This window comes from Cavia porcellus, unplaced genomic scaffold, assembly GCF_034190915.1.
Source record: "Cavia porcellus strain 051 isolate PalLab524CR breed Dunkin Hartley unplaced genomic scaffold, mCavPor4.1 scaffold_14, whole genome shotgun sequence".
Lineage (NCBI taxonomy): Eukaryota > Metazoa > Chordata > Mammalia > Rodentia > Caviidae > Cavia > Cavia porcellus.
In genome coordinates, this window is record NW_026947497.1 from 45,702,588 (window position 1) to 45,714,744 (window position 12,157).

At 35.1% G+C, this 12,157-nt stretch overlaps 1 protein-coding gene across 5 annotated transcripts in view; it reads right to left on the reverse strand.

The window, feature by feature from the left end:
* The window catches only part of Fbxw7 (F-box and WD repeat domain containing 7), a 160,279-nt gene that overhangs the window by 17,166 nt on the left and 130,956 nt on the right, over window positions 1-12,157 (reverse strand). For 4 of the 5 annotated variants that reach the window (XM_013160326.3, XM_023560280.2, XM_003476930.5 and 1 more), the window contains 2 exons: window positions 9,110-9,192; window positions 5,954-6,095 (listed from right to left, as the gene is read on the reverse strand). In XM_013160326.3, coding sequence (XP_013015780.1) covers window positions 5,954-6,095; window positions 9,110-9,192 — 225 coding nt within the window. Of the gene's footprint in view, window positions 1-5,953; window positions 6,096-9,109; window positions 9,193-11,609; window positions 12,012-12,157 lie in introns of those variants that run through there. The other variant, XM_003476931.5, reaches the window with a different exon arrangement.

The window sequence follows — 12,157 nt, forward strand, 5'->3', positions numbered from 1 at the left end:
CTTTGCATTCTTTAGTCAGAATGAGGATTTACAAATAAAATGCTCCTAAGTACGTGTATGTACATACATGATCAATCAAAAGTATTTCATTATATTTTTGCCTCATATAACTTCAAATACTGGCTCAACTATGTACTATATACATGTACTAATAAAAATAAAAACTAAAAGAAAAAAAACCACTGGTTTAAACTTACCTATTTGATAATCTGATCAATCTCCACTTTAGTTAGTATCAACAGTATGTTGCTCACTGATTTATTTATGTCCCTCACAGAATGAGGTGGGTTTTCATAATATGGTCTTCCTCTCCATCTACATCGTATTTGTGGAAACTATTACTGTAAGAACAGGTCCATTTTGAGTGATGGACAACTATGCTGACTCAAAATGCAGCTTTAATTAAGGCATTTGATAGAATAATTTTAGTATAAACCTCTTTATCTCCATATATATGAACATCTGGTCTAAAATACTTTTTGGAATATTTTTGGATTTTGGATTTTTTTTTCATTATTACTTACATGAATAGATTTTGTATTTCTAGTATAAGATGTTAAATTGTACGTTTCATGTTTTTTCAATTAATTACTGCTTTTTAAAAATTTTGAAAAACATTACAATGAACAATATATAAATGATAATAGATGCGAAGTATCTTTTCATCAAATCTTTTAGATAGGGAGATAAAATAGAAAAATAAACTAGAAGATAAATATTAATTCAGACCTTGAGTAGATGCTTGAAACTGTGTCACAAATTTCTACATATTTAAGACAAAGTTTATGAAAAGAGATGACTGTCTGGTAAGCTGTTTCTATTACTTTAAAGTGATACTGTTCTAACTGTATATAAATAAGACAGCTTCCATGGACCACACAGATTCAACAGTCTAATTGCTTAAAATCACATCTCTTGGTGAGCTCAACAAAGGTCTTGGCCATTCAGATAGCTTCCTTCCTGCAGCCTGGACCTCTTCCCTGAACTTCAGACCTGTGCATTGAACTCCTTCCTCAACACCTGCCCCTGGGTATGTAGTGGACGCAGTATAAAGTCCATGATGCTCTCTCCCGATACCCACTTCCAGTCTTCCTCACTTCAGTAACAAGCAAATAAAGCAACATGTTGTATTTAATGTCCAAGCCCCAAATTCTAAGTCATCTCTGACTCTTTTCTCACTATCAGATAGGTCTGACTCTAACCAATTCTATGGCCTCCAGTTTCAAAACACATTCACAACCTGAACATTACTACACTGGTTTTGGATACCGTATCAGTGTGGGTCACCTAGATTATTCCTAACAGGTCTCCCAGCTTCCTACCTTTGACCTCCTGTTCTGTTTTCCACACTGTACTTGGTGACTGTGAGAAATCACTCTTCTGCCTAAAACCTTCCAGTGACTTCCCATTTTAGACAAATAAAAACCAAAGTTTTTGGGTTGGCCCACAAGATCCTAAGTTCCCTATTACTTCCCCTCTTATTTAGTCTCCTCTGCCACATACATTCTTTCTGGGCCTCAAACTCTCCAGGCATTCTGTGAGTCACAGCCTTCTCGTGTGCTGGGTAGCTGGCATGTTCCACCCGAGACACCCACAGGCTTGCTTCCTCCCTTCTCTGTATGGACAACCTTTCCTGCTCTGGGCAAGAACTGAACCTTTTAAAAGCTGCAAACCAGTTCTAACTCCAATCTACTCATTTCTGTCTAGAACATAAGTTCTATGCCAAAACAGTTTTTGTCTGTTTTATCTATTACTGTGTCATAGACTCAAAGTTAAATCCTAGCACAGAGGAGGTACTTAAAAATATCTGTGCACTAAATGAATAAACTTCAAAAGTCTGGACTTCACTATAGTAATTTTATCTCAAAATTCCTTGGTTTCCATTCTTTATATTGAATGACATCACTAGGACTTGTTTGCTCAGTCTGGCTCCAAGAGCAGTTTCACATTTTGTATACATATGAGACTGATCAGTAAGGAAACTGAAAACCTCGAATGAGTATAATAAAATAAAAAGAACAACAAACTATAGTACCCTTTAATAAGGAACAGTGGAGAGAGCGCTGAACTCAGTTTTAGAGGAGATACTGTAATTAAGGCTACAATGTAACCTCACAGGCCTTAGTTCCTTTATCCGGAAAAGGACACTGGTAGATGAACTCTGATTATTATTACCTTACTTCCGTCTGCAGACTAGTTGACCTTGAATAGGAAAAAGCATTTCTTTTGGCTTTTCATGATTGCCACATGGGAACATATAGGAATAGGAAAAACATTCCAGATTCAGAAAAGATTAAGAAGTGCAAATTTCATTTGTGCGCAAAATTCCACGTACAGATCTGGAAATTCCTCATGAAAGTGGAATTTTATTTCAATTCAAGCAGACAGGCAGTGAAGAACAGGAGAAAGGATCCGTAGACGGCTTCACCAGTGACCTCACTGCAGATTGTGGAACCATATCCAGTCTTATAAGTAGTCTGAGGCTCAGAGAGCCCACCTACATAATGAAGGGCTCCGCCCAGATGACTCCCAGATGGTTGTCAAGGGATACAAAACCTGCAGAAGACCCACCATCTAAAGGTCTGGCTCAGTGGTACAGATGTGGCTGAGGACATTTTCTTCTATTTCTTAAATCATCCAGCATTGATGTGGGTGACTCAACCAGAAGTTGGGGTCCACTAGTCTGGGCACTCTTAGGGTTCAATTATACATAGTATTTTACATCATTGGCTAGTACCTTGCCTGAATTTCACGTGGGAAAGAACCTGGTTCTCCAGTACTGTAGCATGCTATCCAACCTAACTGAACTGTGGGTCAGTTCTAATTGTTAAAGCCAGCTAATGACAAAAGCTAACTCAGAGATTATGATTTAGGTTTTACTTTCTGAAGAAATCAAGAATTAGTTTGTTTCTACTTTTACTTACATCATTGGCTATGGGGAATTCAAATGTTACAAAATTTGGTTTTTGTTTTTTACTGTAATTTTCACTTCTATTTCGCTGTAGCATTTTGTCTCAATTTTGTTTGATTCAAAATGGTGTATCATTTGTTCTCATTCAATTTACAAATCAAGAACAGAGCACTGCATCAGAACAAGTGGAGCTGGATCAGAACAATGCTGTATCACTTCCTCAGAAGCAGCAGGACAGTAAGGAGAGGAGCTCTCCCATTCTGCTGGTCATGCCACAGAAGTCACCCCGAGTGCCCCCACAGCAGGTCTGCAGATGCCACGTCAGTGCAGTTACCCTTCCACCTCACCTCATAGGTCTATTCAGGACTCCCCTGCTTTAGTATGAAATTATAAGTTATGCTTTACTGTCTGCAAGTTATGCATTAAAGCATTATAAGCTTTTAGGCGAGTGATTAATTTCTAGTTATTCTGCAAAACCCTAAAAAGGCAGGGCAGCATACAACAAAAGGATCTTGAGGGTGTCAGAGGCAGACACAATAGTCAAAAGATTAAGGCCCTCATCTATCTGTCCCACGGACCTTTCAATGCTATAGATCTGTTTGCTTCAGACTACTTATCTAAAAAAAGCCACCTAGTCCTCTACCTGCAGGCATGATTTCATGTTATTCCTGTAAACCAGGCACAAGCTTCCTTCATTACACCTTACTTCTCACGTGCAAAAAGTAATCAAATGCTTTGACAAGACAAAGCTGGCTTACTATTCTTTAATTTACTGAGTTTCAGTGATTTAAAAAAATAAGGTTTTTGTATTTTTTCATATAACATATCTGAAACTGGGATGCCTCAGATTTTATGAAATACAGTAAAGAGTAACATTTGATCAATTAAGGAAGCTATGAGCTAGCTGAACAAGCAAACACTGTATAAAAAACTCTTTAAAATGCTCACTATAAAGCACAAACGCCTCCAACAGCCAGTCAGTATTAGACTTCCCTTAAAATTGGCTAATTCCCTAAACGCATACAAAAAATAATTCAGTATTTTAAAACACTGAGGAAGAACCAGGCCCTCTCACATAAATAACCTTACTCTGAACTACCTCTTGATAAGAAATAAACCTTTTAATACAATAAAATAAGCATGATGAAGGCTACCAGGATGATAAAAACTGTTACTAAAGTGCAATTTTCAGTCATGTTTGTATTTTATTACAAACAAAAATTGTGAGAAATTGGTTCCACACCATTCTCAAGGGCTATGCTGCTCACGCATCCACACAATGCCACATGCAGTACATGCCCACGGTCTGAACCCTCTGCAGCAGGGACGATGAAAATCGGTGATACTCATATAAGACTATGTAAACGTCTGAGTTTTTTCAGCTCTTATTGATGGATAAACTTCTTTTACAAAGATGAGGCAAAATATAAACTTTACGATTCTGAGCTCCTGCATAAGAATTAACTAAAAATTGTAAAAAAAAAAAAAAAAAAAAAAAGAATAGCATGAACATGAGGCGACAGAATGAAGAGGGAGGGGAGAAAAAGGACAGGAACAGTCCCTGGGGAAAAGATAAGCCAACAAATGACTATAAAAACTTATGAAAAGCTTTGTGATTGCTGTGCTTCATAATACTTTAAAACAATAAAATAAGGCTTTGATTTCTCTAACCCTGAGATTCTTAACCTCAATACTACTGACATTTTGGGCTGGGTAATTTACCACTGAAGGCTGCTAACACTGCCTCTCCATTAGACAGATGACGGCGGCATCCCACCTCCTCTCCACCGCTGTAACCCCTCAAAAACGTCCTGAGACATTTTGTCTCATCTCACGCTCTTAAGTTTCGATTATACCCGCGCACCCAACTATTCCAGTGTTTCTAAAATCACCTGAAGGGTAGAAAGCTTAAAATTCCATTTAAAAGCAACATAGATTCAACTGAGTTTTCTAGCTACAGAAGAAAAAAGCCATTTATTTTGCTTTTGTCTATCTATAATATTAGAACTTACATAAGGTAACATCTTTAAAAAATATGAAATACCAAATCAAGTCAAATAAGTATCATTTTCAACTATTATTTCTTTAAGCATTTATTACATATTCAATCAAACAGTCAGAAGTAGTAAAATATATTCATTTTACACGAGGATAAAAGTTAATATTAGGTATCTCCATTTGATATAATTTTTATTTTTTATAAAGAATAATTGAGTGCTTAATCCATGTCCACTATTTTGTTAAACATTGGATTTATATGCATTATCTCAGAGTGTAGAGATAAGTCAATTTAATATCACATTAATTTATATAATTTATGTAAGTTAATGTCTGGTTGCAAACAATCTCTCCAGTGTATGTTGAAAGAATTTAAACACTAGAAAATCCAGTACTTGGAATGCGAGCAATATACAAATATGGCCACGATAAGAAACTGCATTAACTCTACTCGGGCAGCAGTAAAGGGTAAGTTACTCTAGTGTCTAGAGGCATTCTTAAATTAATCTTAAATGCCTAATTTACATCAATGCAGTTTAGAAAACGAGTATCTTCCACAGTTGAGAAATGAGAAAAAGAAGGCCTTATTTAATAAGCAGTGGAAAATGCACATGTATCTTATATAAAATACACGCTAGACTTTAATTATTGCACTGCAAACTGAGCTCCCTCGTTTTTAACAGCTACTTTGTTGAGCTACACAAGGTCATCAGGTGGAAGCGTACACTCTATCAGTTCCCAGCACTACTTTCGCCTCCCGTAAGACCCTACCCTTTCTTGCGGTCACTCCCAATCCGCCCACGCTTTCTCTGCTTGGCGACCACTAAACTACCTTTTGTCTCTATCGATTTGCCTATTCTGCCCATTTCATACAAATAAACAAAATGAATATGGGGACTTGATTCTTTCACTTAGCATAATGCTTTCAAAGGTTCATTTACGGTGCAGCATGGAACTGCTTCATTCTTTCTTGTGGCCAAATACTCCCTTCTTTTTTGCAGCAATTAAGCAAAGCACTTCAAGTAGCACATTTACATAAGTCACCTGAAACATTTTCAGCCATTCCTGGAGGCCTGTAGGTGGCTGGACAGATGTAATCCGGCGTCGTTGCTGCCCTTGGCCATTGGCTGCTCTTAGGTCCCCGAAAGTTGTTGGTGTTGCTGAACATGGTACAAGCCCAGTGGTACTACCAAAACAAAAAGCAAGAGCAGAAGCACAGACAGATGTTAACAACAATGAACTCTGACTTAAGAAGAAGAATGATGAGGACGATGACCTAGCATATTTCAAACATGAATCCACTTATTCCTTTAACTGCTTATTCCCAGAGAGGAAGGGTGCATAAAAACTACTTTGCTATTCTTAGAGTAAGTTTCCTCCCTCCTACATTACCACCTGTTATTATCTCAGCAATGCTAAGTGCAACCAAATGACAGCATCTCTATGGCAAAACTGCAAGCCATGATACATACGAATAATATAAAAATAATTCCTTAGTGCTGGGGTATACCACTGTGGTAAAGCATATGCTCAGCATGCCCCTAAAACCTGTATTTTAAAAAAACCAGATGTTTCCTTAGAACATACAGGCCTCACTCCGATGGTCTTCAGTGACATAATTAAATAAAAATTTAAATCTTCTTTATAAAAAGAAGTGTGAGATTATTGATGATTTTTTAAAAACAGTACAATGAAATGTTTTGGGTATTACTGGTCACTAATCCCTTAAATTTACCTTACAGCAAAAATATTTACCTTGTTCCCTAATATTTTATTGCTATTTATAAATCTAAGTATCTGACAGGAATGAGTCTTGATTAAAATGTGGTTATTCAAAATAGATATCAAGAACTTATAGGCAAAATTAAAGAAAACGAGATCATATAAAGATTCTCAATTAGAAATGTTATTTAAAATAGGTATCAAGAACCTCTAGGCAAAATTAAATGAGATCTAAACATAGTTAAAATAATTTAAACTTTAAAAAAAATTAAACATTAAACAAATCTGAACTTAAAATTTTGCAGCCTATAAAATGGAGTAAGACTATACGATCTAGTTCTAAAATTGTCTAATATACCTCAAAGTAACTATTAAGAGAAACACAGTTTTAACTGGCATAAATGTTTTAAACTTTACTTTCTAATTTACTATTTAAACAAGATAAATTATTTAAACAGGTAAATATTGAGCATTTTTAGACACTACAAAAAAAGATGCAGTTAGAATTACATTTGTAAAATAACCCTCAATTCACTATTTATGATGTAAAGTTGGTATAAATTCCAAGAACATATACAATTATATCACAATAATTGAGTATCATGCTCTAATAAATGCACTAATGAAGCAACTTCTCCTAATTTTTCTATCCTATGTACCCCAGTTTTTGTTTAAAAATGTAACTCAATCACTATATTCTATAGAAAAATCTTCATATCTGTTCCCTTCCAATCTTTTAACATTTTTGTATTTGAGATAATCATTAACAATCAACAATTTATTGTTTCTTTCAAATTCAAAGGTAAGTTCAATTTTCTCTTGCTTGAAAAATAAATATGATGTGTGCTTACAACTTAAAATTTTCTAGGAAAAAATGTAAAATCAGTTTCATCCTATATGATGTCAAACTGTCAAAAAATCACAAAAATATTAAATATATACATTAGTAACTGACAAAGCCTCCAAAAAGATGGAAATAAATATGCCATTAAGTCAAATTTTGCTTTAGTAAAATTATACATGAATAGGCAATTGTTTTCTCAATATAAAAAGTGAGCAACTAAAGACAAATTTTACCAGAACATGTTTTGTAATAAAAATTTACCGATTTTTATAAGCTGCCTTAAAAACTAAACAATTTAATTCTTGATATGAGCCATATTAATAAAGACCAAAATAATATGTTTTGACTGAAATTTATGTATTTAAAAAGTAGCATTAACAGTTATCATTGATCTCTGCTTTCTCATCCAAGAATACTCTATCAAGGCTAGAAAGAAAAGGTAAAATGAAGAGAACAGTTTTACTTGTCTCTCTATCTCCCCACACCCTCTGGTGGAAGAGCCAAAACATGGTGAAATTTGTCAAGGAATCAAGAAGGGAACAGTTAATGAGAGAAATATTACACAGAAAAGCAGTTCCTATCTAGCCAAAAGATAGCTTTATTTTTCTCTTTTGTGTCAGCTCTCCAGTTTTTTGCATATAAAATTACCTGATTATTACAATTTCTAAATTTTATAAAAGAACACTTGAAAGAAATATTATCCACAGTGGAATGAAACAAAATGAACTGTTTCTCTTTTTCAAAAGAGATGAATCGTAACAATGTTCAGTTCTCAAAAGCCTGATGTCTGAGAAAGTTAATCTACATTTTATAGAATAATTCTAAATCAAAAAACTTTGAGAAAAAGAACTATCATAAACATGATAGTTTCTACTGCTTTCATTTAGTTATTTAAGGTATCCACTCTACAAAAAACAAAAAATAAAAAAAGACCAAAAGAGAGCTCTTAAGACACTTTTGTCATTTAAATTTTAAAATGCAGCATTCCAAGTGACGCGCAAAGCCATTTTTAATTGGCTAGGCTACAGATATTGTGCCTAACTTAGCCTAATTAGTGTGAGAGTGGGGAAAGTTTCATACTGATGCAAAATCCAAAAATGATGGACTGAAGCAGGAAACAAGACTACAATTGTATTTAGTTGTTATGGAAACTATTCTACTGGTGCAGAAATGTACGTGTTGAAAGCATAAGATCTAGGAAGCCAATAAAAGGGAATTTCTAACACACTAATTTCATGAAACAAGATTGAATTAGTAATTGTGAGGTTTATTTCACTACTAATCAATTTATCTTCAATTTTGCATATAATAGCCACCCTACTAGAGCTGTTGCTATAGTAACAAGACACATTTGCTCATATTCTCTGGTTTACTTTATGGAATTCCTTAAAATCATGATTTTAAATTTTGTTCACAAGAGAACTTTTGCTTGTGTCTTGAATACACTTGTACAAAATATAAACTACAGTGGTAGTGGCTTCTTCCTATTTAAAGTGATAACTACTCAATTTTTAGTACAATCAACAATATTGGTAAGTTATCCTATGAGAACAAACATAAAGCAGTGCTTCCAGAATCATCAAATCTAAAAGCATGAGAACCATGAGAGAATCAATTATTACATTTAATATTACCTTGTATATTCTGAGACCTTGCACGGTTTCTTTCCCAAAGAAAAGGAGCGGACCTCAGAACCATGGTCCAACTTTCTTTTCATCTATAAGGTAAAGCAAATAAAATATGTTTTAAAAAAATCACCTGTCCAACTATCAAATCCTGTAGCACTGTAATATTTTTAAAAATTCTTAAATTTTCATGTGCCTATAGTGCACATTTTCATGTGCCTATAGGTAATTAATATAGACAAGAATTGTTTCATAGTTTCTTTGATTTATTCTACTTTGTTTTATTAACCAATTGAAAAGGTAAATCTACCCCCTAAAATATTTTGTCCAGAACAGTGTATAGTGATTGAAAAACTGATATTAACCATATATATTCCTTGAGAGGATATAACCATATATATATATAACCATATATATTCCTTGAGAGTTTAACAGCCAGCATCAGGGAAAAAAAATCTCATGTTAATTTATATAGAAAGGAACCTCATTTAACATGCCTTTCCACTAATCTTCATTTTTCTTTAAAAATAATTTTTAATAAAGGTAACAAACAAAATATCAAACAATGGAAATTCACTAAATTCTAAATGCCTATATTATAAAAGAGTAAAAAAGTAACTGAGTTCTGAATGTTATTTTTATTATTATAAAAGGGTAAAGAAAGCAGTATAAATGAAATAACAGACAATGATGACGGTAGAGCATATAATTAACATGAGTAATACAGATAGTTAAAAAAAGTAAATCCATAATGAGAGAGAAGTCTGGAAACAGCATAACAAGCTATGGGAAAAGTCATCAATTGCTATAGACACAGAATAGAGCTCTGCTGGCAGATACTCTGGATAAAATATTCTAACCCGAAACAAGAACAACACATTTGAAAAGAATGAACTACGCCTCTTCATAAGATATATCAAGCATTTACATTTTTAGCTATCTCATTATGCATGTTACACTATAAATATATTCAAAAATGCATTTTGTCAATGCCAATATTGAAACACTTATTTTTATATCTCACTATCAATTAATTGATATAATTTTACTATATTTATCTTAAAACTCAAAAATAAGATCTGATGAAACTCAACTTTTTCTTTTTCAACATTTTTCAGATTTGCATTCACTAATTACTGTATGACTGCAAGTTTTGGGGGGCACCTAGAGTGATAAACAGTTATTCTCATTTCTGCAGTAAGGTGAAAACTCACCTTACACCAGGTTTATTTTCCTATTTCCTCACATGGGAACCCACAACACTGTATGATACAATGTAAGTACTAAAGAGAACTAAAGAGACCCTAAAAATCTTTTAGAGCCACAGTAAAGACTTGATCTTTAAAATCATAACGAAAGCCTTCTACTCAATGCAGGATGATCTTACATTAGAGGGTGGAGGTGAGGGTACACCGAGTCTATCCACAATTTATACCTTAGTTCATAAAATAGCTACTGGGAAAAATGGAACTGGTCTGGATCTTTCCTTCAGAAGTTTCTGTTCTGTACTAATCATTACGTTATTTTAAAGTAATCCTTCTCAAAAACCATTAATTTCTTTCTCTACATAATTTTATTAAAAACCAAACATAAAGTATTATAAAAACGTGTATTATAAAAGCTGTAAAATCTAGGTACCCACGTGCTTCCACGTGTATAATTTATAGACACACAGACCTGCAAATGGATCCATCATGAAAGTCAGTCAGTAGGAATTATCTTACAATCAACTTTTGGGATAACTTTTGTAGATTATTTTTATAATTATTATGAGAAACTAACATTCATTCTAATGAAGTTGGTAATACTAGCTATCAGAACTTCCCAGGGCATCTTGTAAATACATTGCTGCAAATGCCATTTGCCACTGAAAGCAAACTTTATTTCCATCTTGAAGATCTCTCAATGAATAAAAATGCCCCAAATACATTTTATGAAAAACATGAGGATTTTATTTTTCCATTATTTTATACAACACTGCATCTTCTGAAGTCTTTCAAATATTGTACTGTTTACTGAAGATACTGACTTTACAACCCAAAATGAATCCTGCAAATTTTTGAGGGGCACAGAAAGTAAACGTAATCTCCTTAAATATAAATCCTCCAATTCTAGTGATTCCAGACTTTTAGAGCCAACTCATAGAAAAAGAAAAATAAATATAAGGTACTGAAAAATTGAAGGCAAATGCTTCACTGAGAGCCAACTACGGCTACAGTATTTCCAGGTCAGCATTTAACGGAGGCACATTTCTGAAGTCTGAATATATTTTTAGTGAAAAATTCTGATTCAAATACATATTTTATTGGAAAGGCAAAGCTTTCCCCCCGCGCACGTCGTTTCTCCATTATTTGCTTACATTCATGAAATAAGACAGAACCCCAGACACCCAGCCACCCACCAAAATCAGAGGATACTGCAGCCATCTCTGATGATACAGATTCTCCTCGCCAGGCAGGCAGGCACACGCACACAACCACACAGCCCAGGAGAAAGACAGATTACTTACTTTGTAAAAAATCATTTTTAGCGTGCCGTAGAAACCCATATTTTCTGTATTTTTCCCCTTCAGGGACTCTGTGCCCCCGTGCGTCCGGCTGCTGGGCAGTCTCTGGCAGTACAGCCCCTTTTCAGGTAGGTATGTCACAGATTCTAATGTGGACATGCTCAGGCACGTCAGAAAGGGAAGACCGGGGAGCAGAAGCGGCCACCAAACTCCACCGCACAGGCAAACGCAGCTCAGCAGCAGCCCGCTGCCCGGGACACGCATACATACATGAGCTCGACTGAGGAGAACTCGAGGGAATAATGAGAGAGAACCAGAAGATTATTGGAGGAGACGCTGCCCTGTCAAAGCCTCCACTGAAGAGATTCCTCCCTCGGCAGCAGAGGGATCAGATTACATCTTCCCTTGAACGCGGAATGGTGCAGTCCAGGATTCAGCAATGCAGACTGCACATCAATTATACGCTGATCCGCTCCAGGGAACCCGTGAGCGCACGGCGGGCGCAGAACCGGGGAGACGTGGGCGGCAGAGCCCGCCCCCGCGCCGCCCCC